The sequence below is a fragment of the Pleurodeles waltl genome, chromosome 3_1, assembly GCF_031143425.1.
Source record: "Pleurodeles waltl isolate 20211129_DDA chromosome 3_1, aPleWal1.hap1.20221129, whole genome shotgun sequence".
Classification (NCBI taxonomy): domain Eukaryota; kingdom Metazoa; phylum Chordata; class Amphibia; order Caudata; family Salamandridae; genus Pleurodeles; species Pleurodeles waltl.
In genome coordinates, this window is record NC_090440.1 from 165,216,472 (window position 1) to 165,242,226 (window position 25,755).

Here is a 25,755-nt window from a genome sequence, read left to right on the forward strand (position 1 = left end):
AAAAGATCTTGGCAATGAACAGCCTAGGTACATCCCTGGGAGGAGCATGCATGATATTGCCTGATGTGCTCTCTTAACAGCTAGATAGTTCTTCTGGTGCTTCAAGGGATTTGATCCATTCCACCTGGTAGTCTGACCATCGTAAGAGTCCTCCTTCAGGCCCTCTGCCCCACTTCCTTCACTTATTTAGCCAGAATCTTGGTGATATCTACAACCTGTGTCATTGCCAACTAAAACTCCATGCAGAGTTCTCCAGTACCTACATTTTCCCTTCTCCTTCTGTGATTTTGTCCACAGTGTTTCTCAAATCTTGGAGTACTTGATACATAAGTGCCCGTTTCTCCAGTTCTCCCTCATGAGAGCTTCTGGTGATTTTTAATGCTCTGAAGACCATCTCCATTGAAGCGTCTGGTTCCACAGTTTCTCAGTCCACCTCTTGCTGTCACACTGGATGAGTCCTGTCAGTAGTAGGTGAAGCCCTTTCAAATTTGTCCACTGTGCTTCGGTTGGCCATTTGGGCCACTTAGTTTTGCACCATGTCTACATCTGTGGTCCAGCCATCCTCCTCTTTAACAGCAGCAGCATACAGAAGCCAGTTGGCAAGGGGAGTGCCAGCAGAAACCCAGGCTATGTGTGCCTGCGTCTTTCTCACAGGCACAAACCCAAGACCAAAAATGCATGGTGTAGAGTTCCCCCGACATACTACAGACAGTCTGTTTGCTTCACCTCTCCCCTGCATTATGACCAGTTGAGATGCCGTACACCCTGACTTACCCTGACCATAAGTCCTGGGACATCAAACTCAGAAAGTGCCAGAGTCCAGCTAAGTGTGCAATGTTGTTTGCTTCATCACCTAATACGTCTGGTGCAGGGGTGTAACCAAAGTTTCTTCACACCAGGAAACCAGTGTAGGGCTGAGAAGCCCCCAGCATACAGTTATGGAAGTGAGGGTACAATAAGAAGCAGAACTCCACTGGAGACTTGGTGGGGGCATAACTAACTTGAACACTGCACTTGTACCTCCGTATTGCAGAGTCCATAATCTTCATAGGGTGCTAGAAATCCTCAATTACTGTTTGTGCACTTTACCTGGTGGGGCAGCACATTGCTACTCTCTTAGGCCCAGCCAATCACACAATCCTCTTGCTCAGCCCATTTAAGTCACTCTCTGTCCCTGAGTATTGGACCAACTGTAGCCCTCAATTCACAGGATAAGAAGAAGCAGGATCACCAACTTTGCAAATGACCACAAGGGAACTGCCAACCATACCTGGTTCAGCAGACCTGTGTCGTTCCAAGGACTGCTCTAGCATACCATGACCGCAGAGCTCCCAGAATGAAGGGTGGTCAGTCATTCATGCAGGGCTAATCTGCATTGGCCAGATATCTGTTAGCACCTTTCTGCCTCTGTAAAGTGCCACTTCTTATTGATTCCCACAAGGCTGCTGATCTCTGACAGCAAGCTCTCCGGGGCGTGGTATTTTCACAGCACCACCTCTTCTTGCTTCCTAATGTTCCTCTTTCTGTTCTTCACCATCATAGCACCCTTAAGATCTCTATTTCCTCCCTGTGAGCCTGGCATCTCAGTCCGCCAGGGAACAGGGCCCTCAGTGGCCAGCTGTTCTTCACTCTGTGTTGCACGTCCCAAAAAGGTGGGGAGGAGGCGGGGCTACCTCTTTTCAGGTCCAATGTCCAGATGTTCACCAAAGACCATGGCAACATCGTGGTTGCATGCAAAGCGTAAACAATTTATTTTACTGATGGGACTTTTTAGAGAGCTATTTACTGGTTTGACTGATGTTTTAAGAACTTGTGAAGAAAGCAGGAGTTCCCTTCAAATACAAATTCACTTTTATGGTGAGGAGGAATATACCACGAGTAGCATGTTTAAAATATTGTTGTGTTTCTTGCGAATTATCTAATGTCAGCTTGTTACTGTGTGATCGCTTAGAATACAAAATCAGGGGTGATTGAGACAGTATTAATGCAGCATGTAAATTATTTATGTATTTCAGACCGTCTGATTGGCTTGCCGGAAGGCCGAGCTCGTAATCACAATAGACCTCAGCAAGTGCCAGTGCTGTTGGGAATCTTCATTGAAGATATAGCAGTAGGAGCAGAGCATACGCTTGCGCTGTCCTCAACTGGTGATGTGTATGCTTGGGGCAGTAATTCTGAAGGACAGGTAGGTATTGCTCAATCTAAAATTGTGTTTTATTTCTGTAGCTCTTCAGTGCATATAATGTATTGATTTTGTTTTTAAAATGAAGCAGAGAAATTCTGCAGCCACTCCAAGACTGCATTGTGAAATTTAACTTAAGAAGTAGCTAGTATCTTACTCTGTCATGCCTAGTGTTTCAGCAGCATATGGCTACATGCCACTTAGACTCCCCAACCCTATGGCCTTTCAGATGCACATGCCTAAAATTTGAGTGTATCTTTCCCAGCCCTGCCTCCGATTTAGAGGCATAATTGTGGCATGATACTAACTCTACCCTACGTTTGCAATGTGATGGTGATGGTCTCTTTCCAGTTCTGTCAACTTTTCACAAGTCACACATAATATGACTGATAAGCTCCCCAAGAGACCTTTCAGCAGCACAAGCCTAACAAATGCCTGACTCTTTTTTCGCGGCCTGACTTTTAGAAAGACTAACTTGAGAAAGGACACCCTCTTCCCACATCTAGTTTGCTTTTAGAACCAATCTGAGATGTCTATAACTCTGTCCAGTCTTACTGGCAATTCTGTGGCATAAGCTTAATTGGTAGCCACTGAGGCAACCCACATCCAAACTTAACAGTACCTTGTGCCCCACAGTTGTAGTACTCACCCAGGAGTTTGGCCTGGAACCCCTCAGCTGCTACCCAAATTCTCAATCTTATGATCTTTTTGATAAAGATCCATTCCATTTGGGATTTTCCGCTTGTGAATCATATATGAAGTACAGTGGTAAGTTTCAAAGTCTGGGCCTGCTTAACTGTACATTTGTCTCTGTGGTCTTTCACCACCTGGAGAGCCTGTCCTTCTTTCGTACCTGGTTTGCTCTTCGCTGGTCAGCATGTGCTGCAAACTACATGAGATCAGTAAACTGCGAGGCAGTCAAATATGGTGCAGTGGTGCTAAGCAAATACCCAAAAGTTGCTCTATTAGCATATGATAAATAACCCCTCAGGGAGGGCCGGCTTTAACGCTGGTGGCGCCCTGTGCTGTAGTCTGTTTTGGCACTCCCCACCCAATGACCTACTCCTCAGATTCACTCACTACCACCTGGCAACTGTGCCCCCCATTTCTCCATAGACCCCCTTTCACATACATTCATTTGTTTTAAAGCGTCTGTAAAGGCTGGCTTTAATAATCCACTCAGCTATACACATAATATAGTTCTGTTCTTTGCAGCAGGCATATTAACCCTCTACGCTACTTATGGCGAGTTAAAGCTGCCCCTATACAAAACTTCCATCTCTTTTCCTAGCAGGAAAATTAATCACAAGGGGTATCTTGACATTAATTAATTGTTTCCTGAAGGCTGGTCGTACAAGGAACGTTTCAGCAGGTGCTTTTAAATCGCAAGTTTCGTAGGTTATTACTAAACACAGCACCACCCTGAGGTCAGCGCCCCCCAATCCAGGTCAGCACCCAGTGCAGCCGCACAGCTCGCACCATCCTAAAGCTGGTCCTGTCCTCAGGGACATCCTATATACCCATTCAGCTGCCTTGTATTAAGGTCTTCCATTTCACATTCACCATCTTGTCTTCACTCTTAAAGCTTTTGTAGAACGGAGCCAGGGTTAGCCAAATCTTCTAACAATGTCATCTTCTATAGTTGATTCTTTTTCACTTTTGCTGTCATTCGACTTCATAACTGCTTTATGTCCCACTACAGGAAGCCAGCTTTTTAAAGTAGCAGCTTTCTTATCCTCATTTAACTTGAACATCTTATGTGCTATTTCAAAGCCATTTACCTTCTCTGTCACATCACACCCTAAGGTATATTATAGAGCATAAACCTTGGGGCTGTGATGGCAAAGGGCAGTCATTCAGCAGTACAGTACTCCCTACTAACACAGACAACCTTCACAGTCTCTAATTCAAGCTTCTCATTCCCTGTAGTGTTACAAGTTGCTTATTCCTAATTGCCCATCTTTCTCTTTCCACTTCAGGTTGTCCTCTGCTTTTTCTGTCATCTCCAGTGCTGTAACGTTTCTCATTTCGTTTAACCATGTGACCTAGACTTTGTTTGGTAGAAAAGGCTTTCTGTTACCTGGGTTCTTGATCTATCACTTCATTCCACCATGGCCAGGCAGGTTATTTGGGGTCTGTGAGACAAAAGGGCAACAAGGTGGAATTGCTGCAGGGTCTGACCTAAAATCAGGCACTTAGGGCAACCAATAGAGGGGCGTCATTTGACTTATAATCCTCAAACTTTCACAGCTTGTGGTTTTCAAGCGGTAGGCTAGTTTACTCAACAGAATTTACTTGGTACTAATTCATTATTGGTAAAAGTGGTCCAAAACCTAAACACACACAGAGTTAAATTGATCTTCAGAGTTTAGGATTGGATTAAGTATTCTAGGTATGTGAACTGTTTGAAAACATGGTGTTTCATCCACTACCTTTTCTGCTACAGGATTAACCAATAGTTTGTGAATTTTCCTCCATCACCTTGACAGAGGAGTGAAATCTTTTACCCAAACTCTAAACCAAATAGTGATTACAAAAATGGCTTTCTGGCCTAAAATTCCTCACCTTCTGAGAACTTTTGCTCCTGTTTGCCGATAGGCAGTGCCATTTGACCCTGCTGTGACTCCACACTGCCCCAAAAGTTATAGAGTAGAGCTGTATTTAAGCTCCACTCCTGCGCACTGATGTAATTTCCTTTTTTTCTTCAACCTTCGATGTGGATCAGGAGCTCTGCTCCCAATTTTGTCAGTCTTCTGATGACTTAAATTTCTTACTAGGGAAAATATTTCCACCAAAACCGACAGGATTGACACTGTGTTGGGAATGCAAGAAGCAAATGTCATCACGGTGTGCTTGTGGTACTTGGGTTCCCATAATGACCCAAATTTGTGCAGTAAGGTCACCCTTATGCCCCCAAAGGCCATATGGAAATAACCATAAGACAAGGTTGTGATGGAAAGACCTTTACCCTCCAGTGTCGCCCAATCCCAACCCATTGCTCCACTCACTTCAGGACAGCCCAAATTCTGTGGGTGTTGTCAACTCTGCTGCAAACAATGCTTTAAAAAAAAAACACTTTGTCAGCTGCTTCAGGTACTTCCTATGGATACATCTAATTGCAGATTAATTACCTTGTAAATATTCCACAGGTGTCAACCTGAATCTGGAAACGTTAAAACAGTACTCCTGTGCACCAGTCGGTGGCATCATGCAGCTCTGGATCAATGTCATTTTTCTCTGGAAGTGATAAGCCTCGCTGCATATAAATGCCACACATGAACGCTGATGTCCGTATTTTCTTCCCACTCCTTCAGACCCAGTTCCACTGTTCATCACTGCTCTCTGGTATTTTCATGACCCTTTTTCGAAACATTTACCAGTGTGCAAGAGAAAATGACACCTCCTAAGAAACCAGGTTTCAAACTGTGTATGGACTGTCACAGACAAATCTCTGTTGCAGATCCTTCCGAAATATATCTGTGGTGCCAGCAGTCAGAAAATGATTCTTGGGCCTATGACAACTGAAAGGAGTTATATTTTGAAGGCCACACAGGACCACAAGATAAAGCTGATGATTCTAGGGCCTATGACAACTGAAAGGAGTTGCATTTGAAGGCCGCACAGAACCACAAGATAAAGCTGTATGCCCCCAAACATCAGAAGACTCTAAGCCGTGACTGGTCGAAGTGGAAATGAAGGTTCTTTTTCTGCTCCTGAACTTTTTCCTGCATGACATTATCATTGTGGTCGAAGTTTTAAGGTAAGTCCAAAAAGAAGCATAAAAAATCGAAGCAGGAATCTGCCTCTTCCCACTACTCTTTTATTGAGAGAGGGAACAAGGGTGTCAATGAGCAACCCAGTCTTGCTCCTGATCTCCTTCGGAGCTCATTCAATCTAGTCCCGATGCACTGCTATGTCAGGGTCCATCAGCGAAGTCACAGCAGGTAGTGGCTGTTAGAGAAGACTTGCTGTGCATTTTCAGAACTTTACTGGGGCCTTCTGGCTTTGCATTTTCAGAACTTAACCGTGGCCTTCTGGTCCCAAAAATCTGCAATGACCTCCAATCAGACTTCCACAGGCTGTTCTGCTCTCTCCATGCCCTCTGTGCCCCTGAACCTACTTTGGTTAATCCCAACGCCTTCCCTCACCTAACCGTCAGTCTAAGAAGGTAAAGTCATTTGGCAAGTTAATCCTTTTCTCCGTGATTCTTGATTTGCTCGTAGTGAACCGCTGGTGCTTCATAGGCCAATTCTACTGTGCCCTGTGGGACATGGTGGACAAGGTTTTACCAGCAGTTCCAGATGACATAGCTGTGCCCTAACCTAAGCAATCCAGGATGGCCATGATACAGATAGATTTGTAATTTGCTCAGGCCGACTGCTTAGGTTGGGTGATGGGCACGAATGTGTCACTTTGGTGGCACACATGGATGAGGTCTACGGGCTTCTCCATAGATGTCCAAGCATTACTGATGGAGTTGCCATTTGATGGCTCTTATCTGTTTTTTTTTTGTTTTTTTTTAGAAAAGAGACTCTACAATGGAGCGTTTTATAGAAAACAGAGTCCCGACACATTCCTTGGACCAATCTGTCCCACCCAGACAGTTGCATCAGCAATTTCACCCCTTTCAGGGTTACAATAGAAGATTCCAAAACCACTGTCTAAAGAAAGTTGGCTTTTTATGTAGTTTGCCAATGTAAGGGCACACCATGCAAAAAGTCCAGAAGGCCCATATTTGGTTTACAGGGCTTACTTTAATAAGTTCAGGTGCTCTACTTGTGGTAGTGTGTTTGATCAGCTTAGGCTTATTAGAGGGGATTGTTAAGTATTTGTTGCACATATTGTCACACTGTGTATGGTACTCAAACTGTAAAAGAAATCAGAGATCAATTAATAAAAATAAAACTGATTTTTATATAATTTTAGACATCAAGATCATCAGAATCAGGTAAGTACTTTCGAAGTAATGGATTTTACAAGATACAGTAAAACAGACAAATAATGGTGTTTGAGACATGAGCCTCAAACACAGGAATGTTATCCTTTAGGGAGGAAAGACATATACAACAAATACATTCTTGTAGTCATAGTTCGGGGTGACTTTTGGAACTTAAGGTACTAGAGTGCCACGGTCAAGAGGACCACCAGCAATTTGGCTTTACCTGCCCAGCCGTGTCCATGTGCAGAGGTGCTGAGAGATTAGTAGCCTTGAGCGCTACAACGTAGAAAGCAATGGGCATCTGAAAACAAAGGCTGCAAGAGGCGTTTGGAGAGAAATCCGTTGGAACCCAAAGAGGTGTTTAGGTTATGGGGGCCCCTAGGACAAGGGGATACTGCCAGAAGTCATGGACCCGGGCTGGGGGACTTGGGTGCAATGGTGCTTGGTTAGTTGGCCACCTGAGGCTCTCATGGTTGTCTGTCGCCTGTAAAGGAGGGAAAAACAAGACAGCAGGGCCACTCTGGTCATGAATGTCATCAGTCTGGAAATCCCTCATCATGCAGGAAGGCTTCCAAGGTGGTGGTGTCCGGGCTGGCCGAAGAACAAGCCTTGGCTGGTGTAAGTGCCCAGGTACTCAGGGTATTGGTGCGGGGGGGCTACTGGAGGGTCTTGTGTCTCAAAACATGGCAGAGAGATGGGGCTGACCTCATATAGCCACAAAAACCTCCTCCTGAAGTGTTGCTCCCTCGGTGAGCCCGATAGCCATCATGGTGAATTGGGCAGATGCTGGCAGTGCCTGCAAATGCAGGGGGATGGCTCTTCTACCCCAAGGGAGATGCTTGCTGGTTGTCAAAGTGCTGGGCAGTCCACCAAGTGTTGCGGAGGCTGCAGAGTTGTAGGGCGAGTTGGGTCTTTGTAGTTGTTAAGGAGCAAGCAGCAAGGCAGGGTTTGGTGCTAGTTGCTGTGCAGGTCCTTGGTTCTCATTGTGTTGTCTCTTCTTTGTCCCTCTTCAGTTCCCAGGAAGTAGAATTTGTCTGTCTGCTGTTGGGGGGGGGACCCCTAAATACTTTAAGGGCATATATGGGAGCGTTAGGTAATAGCCAATGGGCTACCTACCCATAGGGGGACTACAGCGTCTATATGACCACTTCATATGAGGAGTGGGCATAAACCTGACCCATAAGTCTCTATTTTCACCAAAACCAAGATAGTGAACCCCTTCTTTGGCTGTCCACTTCAGGTACCCCATCTTAATGATGTGATTAGCCTGTAAGTGAAACATGCCTCCTAAATATCCAATATCTTGCCTACTCTGTTACCAAATAGGCAGAGGATGGTATTCCCCCTGAGTCAGGGTTGCATTTTAAAGGCAGCAGAGACGTTGAAGCCACTGGCCACTGGCCTTGATATGAGAATTTTGCTAGCCATCCTGCTGGAAGAGGTGATAACACCTTCTGCCAAGCAGGCATTGTTCCGGGCCTCTGAGAGCATGGGCTGTACTTTGCAGTGGACCAAAGAGATACAAGGGACACCTCTAAGGTGCCTTCTGGGTTCATGTCATAATAAATCTCATACTGACTTCAGTATGGATTTATTAAGGCAAGCTGTTTGATACCAAACACAAGAATTTTCAGTGAAGCCATCATGTTAGCTGGGGAACTCGTAATGACCAGTGCCCAGTACATGTTCTCAAACTGGCTTCCTGAACACTTGCAGTGTCTAGCAATGGGACTAGGCATCACAGGGTTATATCTGCCCATGCATGTGTGCCCTTACATGTAACATAATGTACCCTGCCTTAGGGCTTTAAGGCCTGATGTAGGGGTGACTTACACATAGTACATGCAGTGGGCATTGCACGCTGGGAGTGGACAATGTTGTGTTTCAAGAATGGCTTGCGCCATTTCACGCCACCTGCAAATGAAGTCTGCATGCAGTTTGAGTGTGGGTACCATTGGGTTGCATATTACATTCTGCAGCCCTTGGGATACCTCTTTAGTACCCATGCCCTGGGTACCAGGGGTACTATTTACAGGGGAATTACAAGGGTGCTAAAGTCCTTGCCAATTGGGTTACAATTGGATATTAGGGTGGTTTTAGGGAAAGAGCAGTGGCGCTGGGGCTTGGTTAGAAGGGACCCAGTGCACTTCCAATCAAAAGCATCAGTACCAGATAGCAAAAAGTGGGGGCAACCATGTCAAAAACAGGTACTTTCCTACACCATCAGACCCTGCCGCAGACCCAACAGGCCTCCCAGCCCTTTCATGGCTGAGGCTGCAACCTGCAAAGGCAGCACACATCGAGGACTACACAGCCAGCCTGTTTCTTTTTACCGCCAACTTCCATCACCATCATGACGGCTGACGGAGGACCACATGTCCATATTGCAGCAGAAATACAGGCCCCTCTGGACAAAGGGGTCATTGAGAAGATTTTGACCTCAGAAGTAGGAGCTGGGTGTTATTCACGCTTGTGCTTAATAAGGACGGAGGCCTTTATCCTATTTTAGATCTTCGCCCTCTAAACACCATCCTGTGGAAGGAGAAATTCATAATCCTCACTGAGCCAGGTCTTTTATGCCCTAGACCAGGGTTCTGCAAAGTCGTTCCTGGAGAGCCGGGTCCATGCCAGATTTTTAGCATATCCACATTTAGAAAAATGTAGATTTCTGAAACATCTCGTTTCTAAATGTGGATATGCTAAAAATCTAGCATGGACCCGGCTCTCCAGGACCTACTTTGCAGAACCCTGCCCTAAACCCCAGAGGCTGAAGTAGTTGGGCCTGCTGGACATATAATATCGTATTCTTGTCCTGCAGGCCCACAGGCATCATCTGTGGTTCACAGTAGGCCAAGAACATTTTTAGATTTATTTCACAGTGCTCCCCAGAGTCCCTATGATGTTCACATAAGAGATGGCAGTGGTCACAGCAAACCTTCAGATGGTCAGTGTACAAGTCTTACCTGTACCTCGACCATCGTCTGTTAAAGGCAGACTTGCCCTTGGTAGTCGTCAACCACGTCCAGCTAACGGCAAACCTCCTGACATTGTTGGTGTTCACTATGCTTCAGCCAATATCCTGGATCGTAGTGCAGATATCTGAGACTGCTGGGATTGTTGGCAGTCTGCATCCTGCTGGTGAAGATTGCCAGACGGCATATGTTGGCTCTGCATTGGAACCCCAACCTCAGGTCGCATTTGACACAACACCAGGGGAATCTGTCAGATGGATTCTAGATTTCGAAGGAAACTGCAAGAGACCTGCAGCGGTGCATGCTGGAATGCGTTTGGAACAGTATCAGATACCTCACCTTACCGACAACAGACTTGATATTAGAAGTGAAATTCAGAGGCCTTTGGTCTCCAGCAGAAGCACAACACATCACTTTGTTGAAGGCAATTTTCTTGGTGCCTTTCTGCCCATCACCAGAGGAAGGCTTTTGCAGGTGCTCACAAAAACATCACCATGTGGTACTGCAACTAGCAGGGTGGGGTGGGGTGGGGTCATGGGTCCTGTGCCAGGAGGTTGTACTACTCTCCTGTCACATCAGCAGGACAGGGTTCTGCACCCAGGCATGCACAATAGGTATCTGTATGCTTGGAGATTGAGTGGCGGCAGTGGACTTCCTTTAACCTTCCTCCTGCGGTCATTGATACCATTTTGGCAGTGAGATGTCCCTTTACAAAATCTGAATCCTCCAGTTGCTGGGATAAATTTGTGGCTTGGTGTTGACAAAAGTTTTTTGTCCCTGACCCAGCAAGGACTTGCTTTGCCGCTGTTAAAAAGTATTTATCAGCGTTTACAACATTTTTGTAATTGCAGGGTCAGCCTTAATTATTTAAATCACCTGTGGTGATGAGATCTTTTGAGCCACTGCACAGAAGTCCATTAAGACTTCTAATGCTGAAAACGTTTTTTCTCGTTACTTTGACATCACCTACATGTGAGCAAGCAACAAAATCTTTCTGTCTATCCATCTTATGCAATCATTCTTCCCAGATAATTTGATGTGGAGGACCCAAGTTTCTTTTCTGCCTAAAGTGGTCACACCATTTCATGTTGGACAGAGTTTTCCTTCTGGCATTCTTTGCCCCAACGCATCCCTTTAAGAACAACATCCTAAGAGTGCACTCAACCTTTGTATGGATTGCACCAAATAGCATTCAGTGGACTTTGTGGGGATCTCTGGGGCAAAGAATGCAAGGTAGTGCAAAAATGGGCTATCTCTTGATGGATTGTCCTTTGCATAAATATATGCTATGCACTGGCTAAAAATCAGTCTCCAGAAGGTTTATGGACTTATTCCACGAGTGCTAGGGCTGCTACCATTACACTAGCATGCAGAGTGCCTTTTCTGAACATTTGCCCAACAGCTGCTTGGGCATGGGTATATATGTTCATGAAGCACTACTGCCTCTATAGTCAGGTCCATCAAGAGGTGCATTTTGCCTGTTCAATCTTGCAGGACTTTTTGATTTGAGTCACTTCACAGACCCACCACATATTGAGGTACTGCTATGGAATCTATTCACAAGCTGAGAAGCATTCAACAGAAGAACAAGTTATTTACCTTCAGTAATGATTTGTCTGTCTAACTGCAGAGTCCCTCCTGCCCCCCAATTCCCATCTAAAAAGGTCCTTATTTCAAGATCTGCACATGGGTGAGGCCGCACGAGTAATGATTTTAAGTTTATAGATACGAGAGACCTGCGGAATATTCACAAGGTGAGCAATCTGTGATTATATAGAGAATCCACGTGAAAGATCATTACTGAAGGTAAGTAACTTGTTTTTCCAGCTATGCTTTTGGCCCTACGAGACACAGGACCCCAACCACTCCCAACTGACCCCTTGAAATCAGTTTTTTAGGGCCCTTACCAACGCTGATTCAGATTTCCAAACAACACCACAGTCCACACCAATCTGACCTAAAAATGTAATCAGATGCAAATTGATGACCCGCTGTAGGCCTTTTTTATAACACGAAATCTATGGAATCAGGAATGTGCTACCAGTTTTTATAAAGCCAGTCACCAATTCGAGTCCACTCCCTCAAGCCCAGCACTACCCACAGACTTGATTATGATGTGGTTTAGAACATATGCAGTGGTCTTCATGATACTGAGGATGACGAGGAGGTGGTAATTTACTCATCCTGCATTACAATGTGGCTGGCTTATATTTAGACTTCCAAAATGCCAGTGGCCTAGACACATGCCTGAGACTGATTTAGGCTCACCACCTGCGCTACCAAGAGTGCCTCTTTTGCCGTAGTGGTGTGAAAGGTAGCTGATGTCTTGGACTTACAATTGCCCACCACTGAAAATAAGGCAAATTTGCCACCTGAAATTTTCAAACCAAGGCCAGTTTTGTCTGAATCAGTGTAATTCAGGTGCAATGCCAGGGGGCTTATAGACCGCCCTGGCCCTCCCAACCTGTGCTGGCCACAGCAGTTGGCCCAGGCCTTTTGGAGCAGAGGATGCTGTGGCAGCTGAGACCATTCAGACCGAGCAGGGTCAGCAATGTTCCAGCTCCTCTTCCCCTAATGCTGTGGTTTCCCAGCTGCTTTGGTTTGTCTTCACTGGGACATGTCCAGCCAGTGTAAGGCAGGATGCAGCCTTACTTCCCATGCTGGAGGACCATTACTTCAGGTCTGACAAATGATACAAATGGGCTGCACCCTGCCTTTTCCTCCTTGTCTTATCTTCTGTCCACCCCTCACAGCAGAGCAACTTTCTAACTAGTATGCAGTCTTGAGACATAAAGCTAACCTTCTAGCCAAGAATGCCAGATTGAGGGTTCGTGCTTCCTTGTTCCAAAAAAGGACAGTGACCTCAGGCCAACTTGCCATGCTCCTCTTTGTCCTTACTTTGGCACCTCTGGTCACAAACCTGATGGGATGGTCGCCGCCCACTTTTGGAGGTCAAGTATATGACTGCTCAAGGTGGGCTCATCTTAGGCAGTCGCTCACGACTATGAAGAGCTCCTGGTATCTTTGGGCTTTACCATCAATGAACCAAAGTCCCACCTGACTCCCATTGTTATACCTGTCAGCCTTAGGGTGGTCTTCCCCCAAAGGTTTTGCCTGGTTGCCTCTATTGTGTTTTTTTGTTTTGCTCTGTTTGCATTAGACTCTGTGCACTTTACCACTGCTAATCAGTGCTAAAGTGAATGTGCTCAATCCCCTAAACATGATTTGATTGGCATATTTAATTTACATGTAGGTCCCTTGTAGAGTGGTATGCCGTATACCCAGGGCCTGAAAATTAAATGCTACCAGGGGGCCTGCAGCACATAATGTTCCATCCACTTAAGTGGCACCTTAAAACTTGACCCAGACCTGCCATTGCAACCTAAAGGCAGTGTCCCACCTCAAGGTCGACTTGGCATTTAAAACCCCTTGCCAAGCCTTAAACTCCCCTTTAATTACATATGTCAACCCTAAGGTAGGCCCTTAGTTTTACATGTCCTAGTAGTGAAAAACTCCCATATTTGTTTTCTCACTAGTGAGAGGTCTACGATCCCATAGAGAAACATTGGGGATTACTTATTAAAAATATTAAGTTGTAATTCCTAAACCATGGTAGATATGTTGTGTTTGGTACCTATGAATATGTAAAGATAAACCCTCTTTAATGGTAAAATTGGATTTATCATCACAAGTTTGAAAATGGCATGTAGGAAAATGGCTCCCTGTTGCAGTTACCCCCCACTTTTTGCCTAGGATTGTTGCTAACTTGACTGAGAAGTGTGCTGGGACCCTGCTAACACAGATAAGTCCTTTGTAAAAGGTACCAGTGGTACCAATGGCCCTGTGACCAGGGAAGGTCCCTTAGGGCTGCAGCATGTGTTGTGCCACTCTGAGGGACCCCTTACCTAAAACATGCACACTGCCATTGCAGATTGTGTGTGTTGGTGGGGCGAAAAAGGCAAAGTCAGCATGGCATCCCCCCAGGATGCCATGCACACAAAATACTGCCTTACAGCCCTAAGGCAGGGTGCACTATACCATAGGTGGGGGCATAGTTGCATGAGCAATATGCCCCTAAAGTGTTTAAGTCTATTCTTAGACACTGTAAGTACAGTGTGGCCATATTAAGTATATGGTCTGGGAGTTTGTCAAAACAAACTCCACAGCTCCATAATGGCTACCCTGAATACTGGGAAGTTTGGTATCAAACGTCTCAGAGTAATAAACCCACACTGATGCCAGTGTTGGATTTATTACAAAATGCACACAGAGGGCATCTTAGAAGAAGCCCCCCTGTATTTTACCCAGTCCTTCAGTGCAGGATGCACAAAGAGGTTGTAGCCACCCTCCAGGACTGTAGCCATTGGCTACTGCCCCCAGACCTAAACACCCCTGTAAATTGAGTATTTAGGGGCGACCCAGAACCCAGGAAATCAGATTCCTGCAACCTGAAAAAAGAAGGAGGACTGCTGACCTGAAAGCCCCGCAGAGACGACGGAGACAACAACTGACTTGGCCCCAGCCAAACCAGCCTGTCTCCAGACTCAAAGAACCTGCACAGCAACGCATCTGACGGGACCAGTGACCTCTGAGGAGGACTGCCCTGCACCTAAAGGGCCAAGAACCTCCGGAGTACAGCGGCACTGTTCAGAAACTGCAACAACTTTGCAACTTTAAAGCAACTTTTAAAGAGAGTCTCCCTTCCCGCTGGAAGCGTGACATTTCTCACACTGCACCCAACGCCACCGGCTCGAGTTCAGGAGAACCAACATCGCAGAGAGGACTCCCAGGCGACTCCAATGACGTGGACACCCTGAGTTGACCTCCCTGCACCCAAACAGCGACGCCTACGTAGAGCATCCAGAGGCTCCCCCTGACCTCGACTGCCTGGTAACAAACGAACCCGACGCCTGGACCAAGCACTGCACCCGCAGCCCCCAGGTCCGAGAGGAACCACCTACCAATGCAGGAGTGACCAGCAGGCGGCCCTCATCCTAGCCCAGTCCGTGGCTGGCCCGAGAAGCCCCCCTGTGCCCTGCATCGCCAGAGTGACCCCTGGGTCCCTCCATTACTTTCTATAGCAAACCTGATGCCTACTTTGCACACTGCACTCGGTTGCCCCTGTGCCACAGAGGGTGTGTTTTGTGTGCCTGTGTGTGTTCCCCCCCCAGTGCTCTACAAAACCCCCCTGGTCTGCTCCCCGAGTACTTACCTGCTAGTAGACTGAAACCAGAGCACCCCTGTTCCTCATAGGCGCCTATGTGTTTTGGTCCCTTCTTTGACCTCTGCACCTGACCGGCCCTGTGTTGCTGGTGCAGTGGCTTTGGGGTTGCCTTGAACCCCCAACGGTGGGCTGCCTATGCCCAGGAGACTGAACTTGTAAGTGCTGTACTTACCTGAGAAAACTAACCAACCTTATTGCCCCCAGGAACTGTTGATTTTTGCAGTGTCCACTTTTAAAATAGCTTATTGCCATTTTAACCAAAACTGTGTGTATTACTGTTTTATATCAAATTTCTATACTTACCTTTGTGAAGTACCTTGCATTTTATGCACTTACCTCAAATCTTGAATCTTGTGGTTCTAAAATAAATTAATAAAATATATTTTTTCTATATAAAACCTATTGGCCTGGGGATAAGAGTTCGAGTGTGTGTTCCTCATTTATTGCCTGTGTGTGTAGAACAAGTGCTTAACACTACCCTCTGATAAGCCTACTGCTCAACCACACTACCTCAAAATAGAGCATTAGTATTATCTAATTTTGCCACTATCAACCTCTAAGGGGAACCCTTGGACTCTGTGCACACTCTCTCTCACTTTGAGATAGTATATACAGAGCCACCTTCCTACATGGCACTTTTAAAAGACTGGCATTTTCCTGCCCTTAGCCCTCTGTGCCTGTAATCTACCTTGGGTCACATGACTGGGTGTAACTGACAGTTGCTATTTTGTGAATTCACCCCACTCAGTCACACAATAGGCTTAATGATCCTGTATTGCCAGTGCAGCCAGCTAGGAGCCGGGGTGGGTAAAGCAGGAAATTCCTGGAACTTCAGAGAACCCTTCTGGAAACCTATCCCAACTTCTAGGAGCAGGGCATCAGGGTATAAATATAGCGCTCCCAGACCTGCTCCTCAGTTCACTACTGGACCTGTGGAAGGATTCTGAGGACTGCCTGCTGTGCACTCTGCCAGACTGCTGCTGTACCTGGCAGGACTGCTTTGCTGCCTGGAGCCTGCTTGAGACCTTCAGAGACCGTCCCTGCTGCAGAACCCTGCATCACCATGTAGGAAGCTGGCCTCTGGTGTGTGGTGGACGCCTATGGTGTTGGCACCTTATACCAGGTCCAGGCAACCCCTATTAGTGAATGAAGGCAGTGTCTGCATTCAAAGCTTATGCAATACCACAATAGTCATACAGTAACTTATCACAAGTGAAAGGAACCACAGAGTGTTACAAAAATAAAGGCACTTTATTACAGTAACACTACACTAGATTACTTATAGACAGTCCGCCCAACCGGAGGTAAGTATACACACTCTCTCTTTCTTTCTCTCTCTCTCTCTCTCTCTCTCTATATATATATATATATATATATATATATATATTATAGATTGATAGCTATATATACACACAACAGCATCAGAGATTAGCATAGAGTTGTAGAAAATAGTGAGGGCCCTAGGGGAGGGCCATACCATATGCTAAAATAGTGGAATGTGAAGTGAAGCCTCCCATCCAAGGATATAGAGTAGTTAGAGGGGAACTGGGAGAACTCGGTACCCAAGGGGTGAGTACCTTAGTGACTCCAAATGACCAGGAGAGCAGCGATAAGTACCCGGTTTTCCCAAGGACTTAGAAAATGGATTGTGCAAGAACTGGACCAGACCAGAGGAAACCAAAGGTGGTTTCTGGAAAAAAGCAGACCTGCAAGAGAAGGGGACAGAGTCCAGTCCACGATGGAGTGTCCAGTCAGAGCAGGAGCCACTACCCACCCTTCTGAGGGTGAAGATCCGGGTCGACTTGGGAAGAAGACCACCAGCTTTGGAGTTCAGAAAGCTGCAGAAGAGTCCTTGGAGTGGTGCAGATGGTGTCCCTCATCGGTCGTCGGGTCACAGATGGTCAGTGGTTAGGAGATCCCCTAGCAAGCCTTGGCAAATGCAAGAGGAGGCAAAAGAAGAGTTGCAAGGCTGAAGAGGACCAGCAAGGTCCAGGGGACTCGACCATTGGAGTGGAGTCCGGGCTGACCCTCAGCAGTCGGAAGAGCCACCAGAAGCAGTTGCAGCCCCCACAGACAACCCACTGGCAGCAGGCACAGTAAGTGGCAGTGAGGCCCAATCAGGACACCTGGAAAAGAGTCCCATGTCGCCGGAGCAGCAGAGAAGAGACTGTCCTTGCAAAGATGAAGTGCTGAGGGCCGGAGCTACTCGGATCCTGAAGATCCATTGGAGCAGAAGTCTTGGCTGCTGCAAGAGTCGGAGTGCATACGGGTACTATCCTGCAAGAAGAGGCAAGGGATCACCGTCTTCCAAGTTGGACAGCGGGAAGAGAGGACCAAGGGGACCACTCCAGACCACCACCTGTGACGCAGCATCCACGCAGTTCCAGAAGAGAGCAGATCCATGCAGCCAACATTGAGCTTGCAGATGCAGGGGAGTGACTCCTTCACTCCAACGGAGATTCCTTCTTGCTTGCTAGTGCAGCTGAAGTCTTGCTGACCTCAAAGGATGCACAGCCAGGAAAACGTTGTAGTTGCTGGAAGAAGCCGGGGAAGCAATGTTTCAAGGCGAGGTTGCCTCGGGAGTTGCAGTCTTGTCGTTTTCTGAAGTTTCCAGTTGTGGTTCTAGTGGCCAGGAGCATTCGTAATCGATGCAGAGGAGTCCTGGTAGAGTCTGGCATGTTGAATCTGGGGACCCACCCGCAAGGGAGTCCCTAAATAGCCCTAAAAGAGCGTATGGTCACCTTATACAGTGTCCACCTATCAGGAGCGATCTCTTGCGTCACCTGCCTGACCTGGCCACTCAGATGCCCACAGAGGCTTCTGCACATCTTGGTTTCAAGATGGCAAAATCGAGTGGCCACCTGGTGGAGCTCTGGGCACCACCCCTGGGGTGGTGATGGACAGGGGAGTGTTCACTTCCCTTTCCTTTGTCCAGTTTTGCGTCAGAGCAGGGACCAAGGGTCCCTGAGCTGGTGCAAACCAGTTTATGCAAGGAGAGCACCAAATGTGCCCTTGGAAACAAACCAGTGGCTTGGGGAGGCTACCCCTCCCAAGCCTTGAAACAACTATTTCCAAGGAAGAAGTGGTTGCCTCCCCTCTCCCACAGGAAATCTTTTGTTCTGCCTGAGCTGGTCAAGCAGCAGGAGGGCAGAAACCTGGCTGAAGGGCTGCAGCAGCAGGGGTTGCCTAGAAAACCCTGGAAGACTGGTTGGAGCAAATACTGGGGGGTCCTCCAAGGAGCCCCCAGAGTGCATGGAATCATACAGCCAATACTGGCATTAGTGTTAGGATATGATTCTGACATGTTTGATAACAAACATGCCCAGGTTCAGAGTTACCATTATGTGGCTGTTTATGCAGGAGTGCCCTCACACACTGGGACCTGCACCCTGCCCTCTGGGCTAGGAGGGCCTACCATAGGGGTGGCTTACAATGACCTGGTGTAGTGACCTGTGGTGATAGGGTTATGCACCTTTTCACACAGGCCTGCAGACACAATTTGCATGGGCTCCTATGGGTGGCACAGTACATGCTGCAGCCCATGGTGGGCCTCTAGTGTCCCAATGCCCTGGCTACCTAGGTACCATATACCAGGGACTTATAAGGGGACATAAGTATGCCAATTGTGGAGTGCACAAAGGTCCAAGGTAACCAAATTTGGAGGGAGAGAGCATAATCACTGGGGTCCTGGTTAGTAAGATCCCAGGGAAAATAGTCTAAGCACACTGATAGGCAAACAGTGTGGTTAACCATGTCAAAAAGATTGTACTTTCCTACAAACCACCTACACCCAGGACCCCAGGAGTGATTTGAAGGGCTAGTTCAGCTGATCTCCTGTTTTGAGCCACAGGGAAATAACAGGCTCCCGCCATCTTAAACCTGCACCTGGACTCAACCTGAGTGAATCTTGCACCCCCAAGAGGTCTCCCTCCTCTCCTGGGCCCTTGGTTATGGTGCTAAAGGTGCCCAGGTGGCAATTTTCTATAACTGAGGACTTGCTATTTTGAACCTTAAACTTTACAAATTCAGAACTCTTTTTCTAAACTGGTTTTGGGATTTTTATTGTGTTGTGTTTTCACTGTGTTGCTGTTTGTTTACTGCATAAATACTTAACACATTGCCTTTAAGTTTATCCTGACTGCTTTTTGTGCCTATCTTCTAAGGGTTAAGCACAGGTTAATTTAGTTTTTGTGGTTCACCCTGCCAAGTTATTGTGGCTGTTACTTGACCAGGGGTTACACCCCAGTCAACCAACAAGCCAATTTCTCACACCCATGCAGGGGATTCTCTTCATTGGGGCTATCCTGGACACAGAAGTGTGCAAGGCCTACCCGCTGCCACAGTGAGTCTGAGAGACTTATGTGGTGAGCATGGCTCTGAGGCAGCCTGGACTTCTGGCCTTGTTCACCCTACTCTTCCCAAATGGCAAATTACATATGGGGTCATACTGTGGAATATCAGATCCCAGTGGCCCAGCATCAGGTCTGCCTAACGGTGGCTACGGCGGAGGGAGCTACTTATGGTATGGTGGTCAGTAGGCAGCTGAGGTCCTTGGCCTTGAGCTTCCTACTGTAGAGGTCAGGTCCAATCTCCTGACGGAGGTGCTTCAGCCTGGGGCTTCTACTTCAGAACCCCATTTCAGAGCGCCTCCAGAAGGTCCCTGGCTTCTGCCATCTTTTTTCCAAGGTTGGTGGGGAACTCTGGGAGCATCTAAGTGGCCAGGCCAAGTAGGTGACGTTGGAGCCCCCTCCTGATAAGTGCTTACCTGGCTAGCTGACCGATTTCAACACACACCTTTCAGGGCTATTTAGGGTCTCTCTCTTGGGTGGGTCCTCAGATTCGGCTTGCAAGATTCCAGCAGGACTCCTCTGCAACCTCCACTTTGACTTCTGGCCTCCTGAGCTGCAACTGGAACCTCCAGGACTCAACAAGCTGCTTCCAAGAAGAACTCTTCTGCAACATTGTTTCCAGGGCCACTGCCAGCAATTGTAACATTTCCACTGGCTGTGCCTTCACTGAGGGCAGTGTGTCTTTAGTCTGCAGTAGAAAAAGGAAGGAATCTGCAATGACGACCGGCTGCGTGGATCTCCTCTCATCCTGAGCTGCTGGATCCTGCATCCCGGGTGGTGGTCCAGAGCAGCTCTCTTTATCCTCTCAGACAACTTTCCAACTTTGGTGGAGGTAAGCCCTTGCCTTCCTACGCAGGACAGTCCCCCGTGCACTGCGGCTCTTGCAGCTGCCAAGGCTTGTTTGCATCTCCTTAAAGGGATCTTCAGGTGACATGTAGCTCCAGTCCCCAGCACTCCTTCCTGCGATGCACAGCCCTCTGCGTGGTTCTCCTGCATCGTGGGATCCCTTTCTCTAGTGCTGCATGGGCTCCTTCTGTGACTCCTGTGTCTCTGTCCTGTGGGTCTTCTGTGGGGTGCTGACTTCATTCCTATGGTCTCTCTGTGTCGCTGAGGGTCCCCTCTAACTCACCCTTCTAGGTTGAGTCCTCCTGGGCCTTGCTGGTCCCCGGCAACTCCACTTTTCCACTAACCGCAAATTTGCCTTTGCCAAAGCTTGTTGGTAGAATTCCTGCAACAACACCCGTCTGCAATCTTCACCCCACCGTCGGACATCTTCTGCACCCATCAGGATCTCTTCTCCGGCTCCAGGGCTGCAGTGCTGACCTGTTCTTCCTCACCGTCGACCAACACCTGCAAGTACAGCTGGGTGGGTAGTAGCTCCTACTCCTCCTGGACTCCACTGCGACTTTTGGACCAGGCCCCCTCTCTCCACAGGTCTTCTTCTCCAGGAATCCACCTCTGGTTTCTTGCAGTCTTGTTTGGGTGTCTTCTTTTCTTCTTTTATCTCCTTTTGGGTGGTTTGGGGAAATTCCAGTGATTTACTCCTGTTTTTCTGGTCGCTTGGGGGGGGGAGGGGGTACTGTGTTACTTACCTCTGTGGTTTTCTAGTACTTCAGCTCCCTTCTACACATTCCACTTAGCTAGGTGGGGGGGGGGGTCCTCTGTTCACATTCCATTTTTTTTACTATATGGTTTAGGCTCTCCCTAGGGTCGCTATTCATTATCTGTATTTGCACTGTTTTCTAACATTTTCTATGCCTATTACTGTTTACTAGTGTATATATTTAGTGCATTACTTGCCTCCTATTAGAGGGTTGCCCTTCTAGTATTTTGTGGTATTGTGTTCCAAAAGATAAAGTACCTTTATTTTTGTAAAACTGAGTGTTTTCTTTCATGTGTGTAAGTGCTTTGTGACTACAATGGTTTTGCATGAGCATTACATGTCTCCTAGATGAGCCTTGGCTGCTCATCCACAGCTACTTCTAGAGAGCCTGGCTTCTAGGCACTGCCTACACTTCACTAAGAGGGGATACCTGATATAAGGTGTAACTACCTTAGGTACCCATTACACACCAGGCAGCTTCCTACACTTTAATATTCCCGTCCTGCGTCCCCACAGACGTTACTTGCAGCTCATGGTAGGCCAAGAGGTCTTTCAGTTCACTGTGCTCCCCTTTGACCTCGAGGGTTCACCAAGGTGATGGCAGTGGTCGCAGCACATCTGCGCAAATAAGGGGTTTTAGTCTTCCCCTATGTCGATGACTGGCTGTTGAAGGTGGGCTCACCCCAGGCTGTTGTCTCCCAGCAACAGACTACGGCTGACCTTCTCCATTCACTGGGGCTCACTATAAACATGCCAAAGTCACATTTCACTCCCTTTCAGACACTCCCTTTCATCTGAGCTGTTCTGGACACAGTGCAGTTTTGGGCTTTTCCTCCTGAGCAGCGAGTCCAGAATAGTCAGGCTATGGTATCGATTTTTGACCCTCTATCATCTATTTCAATGAGAATGACTCTGAGGCTGATGGCACCTGGCAGATGGCATATGTTGGCTCTGCAGTGGGTCCTAAAGTTCAAGTGGGCGCAGCATCAGGGGAATCTCTCCGACAAGGTCTAGATCTCGGAGGGCCCTGCGCAAGATCTGCAGTGGTAGCTCAGAGGCAGATTCCTCTCCCTTCCCAAATAGATCTGACAGTGGTGACAGATGTGTCACTCCTGCGGTAGGGTGGCCATCTGGGAGAAGTAGAGATCAGACACATCTGGTCTCCAGTGGAATCCAGACTCAACATCAACCCGTTGGAGCTCCAGGCAATCCGACTAGCATTGAAGGTATTTCTTCCCTCTGTTAAGGAAAAGACAGTGCAGGTGTTGACAGTTAACACCACTTCAATGTGGTATTGCAACAAGCAGGAGGCTCTGCGCCTCTAGACAAGCCTGGAAGGTTAAGAATGACCGGGCCTAAGTAATCCTTGTGGCTCTGCACTGGGCAATGATAGTATCCAAAGCTGTTGAGTATATCCATCGATCCTTGGATCAGACTGCTCCTTCGGTAGGATCTTCTGTCGCTGCGGCAGGGGGAGGGTTCTGCACCTGAACCAGTCCACTGTCCGGCTTCTGGTGTAGAGATTGAGCTGCAACAGTTGACAGCTTTTGATGTTCCACCTGATGTCTGTAACATTATCTTGGCAGCCAGGTGTCCCTCTACCAAAACAGTATACGCTTGTCATTGGAAAAACTCTGTGGCATGGTGCACAGACAAGTCTGTTGACCCCTTTTCTGCCCCCTCAGTTGTTGTTTATACTTTCTTTGGCCCTGCTATAGGCACACTCAAAGGTTGTTTGTCTGCAATTTGTGCTGTTTTTGAGGTTGCCTGATCAACTTTGTTTAACTACCCTATTCCTCATAGGTTCTTTAAAGTTCTTACACATAAGTTTTCTCCCTCCCCATCCATTGTGCCCCAATGGGATATTAATTTACTTTCGACTTTTGTGATGTGAGCTCCTTTCGAGCCTCTCTACAATTGTCCTCTCAGGCTTCTTACTTTGAAGACTGCCTTCCTTGTGGCCATTACATCTGCCCACAGAGTGAGTGAGCTGCAAGCTTTGTCATCCACGCCTTTATACTTTTCTTTCTATCCAATCAAAGTGGTGCTTTGCAATAAGTCGCTGTTCTGCCAAAAGTGGTAACGCCCTTTCTTAAAGGCCGATCCATCATTTTGCTCACTTTTTATGTACCCCCCACATCCCTCTAAGGAAGAGGATAGACTCTACCGCCTGGACCCAAAAAGAGCCTTGGCGTTCTACCTTGATCGTACAAAATAGTTCCAGTTGGACGATCAACTCTGTTTGTTATGTGGGTGCGAAGGAAGGTTGGTCAGTGCAGAAGCAGTCCATCTCCAGATAGGTCGTGCTCTGTATAAAGATTTGCAATGCACTGGCCAGGAAACAACCCTCGGAAGGTTTGCGTGCTCATTGTACCAGAACCAAAGCAACGACCACTGTGTTAGCACATGGAGTTCCTGTCCTTGATGTCTACCAGGCGGCCACGTTGGCATCCCTGCACATGTTTACCAAGCACTACTGCCTGGAAAATCTTAGAGAGACTTCTTGTTGCAGATTCCTTACTTTAGAATTTCCCCAGGCATCAGTCTGGAACCAGAGATTTTTCTCATGCAGTACCCTTGCACGCTGTCATGTGGGATTGGTCAACTCCGCATTCAGCGTCATCTGCGCTGGACATGACGTAGGAGTTCCCATTTAGGCGACACCCCGGCGCACTGGTGTCAGTACTTTACTTTTTGCACCAGTGCTTATCCGAAGAAGAACCATTGTAGGAAGCTGGCTCTCTATATATTGATTTAAAATAAAGGACACTGTGCAGAGACCCAGTAGATCCCTAATTGGTATTGTAGAGGCAAAAGTAGATAGGACTAATGCTGTATTTGTGGTGGTGTGGGCGAGCAGTTAAGCTTGACAGAGGGTTGTGCTCTGCATTGGCAATAAATGAGTCACACACGCAATGAATAAATCAGAGACCCATTTAACTGAATAATTATTTTTATATATGTTTCAAACCCAAGAATGTCGTAATCGGGTAAGTAGACTTTTAAGCATAAATAAATTGAAGTTTCAAAAATAGTGCAGTTTTCAGAGTTCTTTCAATCTCATCCTATGAAGGAAAAATAATGCTCAGCAAACACAGGGTTAACAACAATTTACAAAGTCAATCCCAGGGAGTTAAGGTACATACTGGGCACTGATCAGAACCACACCAACAGGTCACACCGGCCTAGTACTGGGGCGGTCAGGTGCAGAGGTGCAGTAAGGTGTTGGTGCCCAATGATTTCCTATGGCAGCTTGGTCCTCATGAGGACTGGCTGTTGGCTCTCGCTCGGAAGCCAGTCAGGGATGACAAGCAGGTAGGTTGAAGACTTTAGATGTCCGGGAAGGTAGGTGCACCCACGGTCATGTGTCCTGCATATTGAGGCTGTTGGCCGTTGGAGAGTCCAGCAAGTGGGCAACCAAGGTGGACATGGGCTCAGGGGTGCCGGGGGGCGTCGTTGGCACCAGTGGCCCTTCATTGTTGGCCTCGGGGGCAACAGGTACAGTGGTTGCTGTAACTGTTGAGTTTTCTGTCACCACCAGGCTGTGGGAGAGGTGGCCTGCGTGCAGGGGCTTCAAGTGACCTGGAAGAGTCCAGGAGAGGTGATACTGGGTTGGGCTTGGGCTCGGGACAGCTGGGGAGCCCTGCTGGCACCATTGGTGAGTTGAGGTCATTTCAGTTGTCGGGTCTCCAGGCTGAAGAGTCCTTGTTGGATACTTTGTTGCTGAGCAGGTCTGCTGCTCACGGGAGTCTGAGTCTCTTTAGAAGGAAGGTAGGCTACCTGGGTTTCTTGAAACTTTAGCTGCAGGGCAAATGTTTGTGCACAATCAGTTGAGGTCAGCAGGCATCCCAGAAGAGTTGGTACCAGGTCAGCTGCTTCTTCTTCCTCTTCCTCAGGGGGTAGGATTCTTCTTTGTGCTTCTTCTTCATAGATAGTCAGGATCTGATTTCTAGGGCTTAGGGGTGCCACCTAAATACTAAATTTAGGGGTGTTACAGGCAGTGGCAGTTACCTTTAGGGTTACATCATCTGTTTTATGACCACTTCCACTGGGAAGTGGGCATAACCCTAACCCTAGTGGCCTAATCCCTTCCAAACAAAGTTGAGTAATTTAAAAAGTAGTGTCTGCTTCAGCTCACCCACCTTAGGGGGGTTAGTCATCTTCACCATTAGGGGAGACTTGGGTTGCATTTCAAAGGCGGCTAGGCCTTTGAAGCCCTGTCCCTCCCCCTCCCCCTCTCCATGTCCCCGCAGGAGGCAAGAACTTGGTGTAGGATAGCTTCACTGGTTTAGCCCAGTCAGTGAACACTGGGTAGGTTTTAACAGTTTGGGGTTTTCAGTATGGTCTCAGCTTCTTCAGGGACCAAACCAGAGAGTAACCTTCTGTTAATAAAAGCAACAGGTTGGTCAAGGCCATCATCAGTGATTTGGGGCAGGACTGCTCCTATCCCATGTTCAGAGGCATCTGTCTGCAAAATGAACTGCTT

At 47.4% G+C, this 25,755-nt stretch overlaps 1 protein-coding gene across 12 annotated transcripts in view; it reads left to right on the top strand.

The window, feature by feature from the left end:
• Positions 1-25,755, top strand: part of HERC1 (HECT and RLD domain containing E3 ubiquitin protein ligase family member 1) — a 1,155,039-nt gene that overhangs the window by 1,027,266 nt on the left and 102,018 nt on the right. For all 12 annotated transcript variants that reach the window (XM_069222059.1, XM_069222062.1, XM_069222061.1 and 9 more), the window contains exon 69: positions 2,016-2,185. In XM_069222059.1, the coding sequence (XP_069078160.1) occupies positions 2,016-2,185 (170 nt within the window). The remainder of the gene's footprint in view (positions 1-2,015; positions 2,186-25,755) is intronic.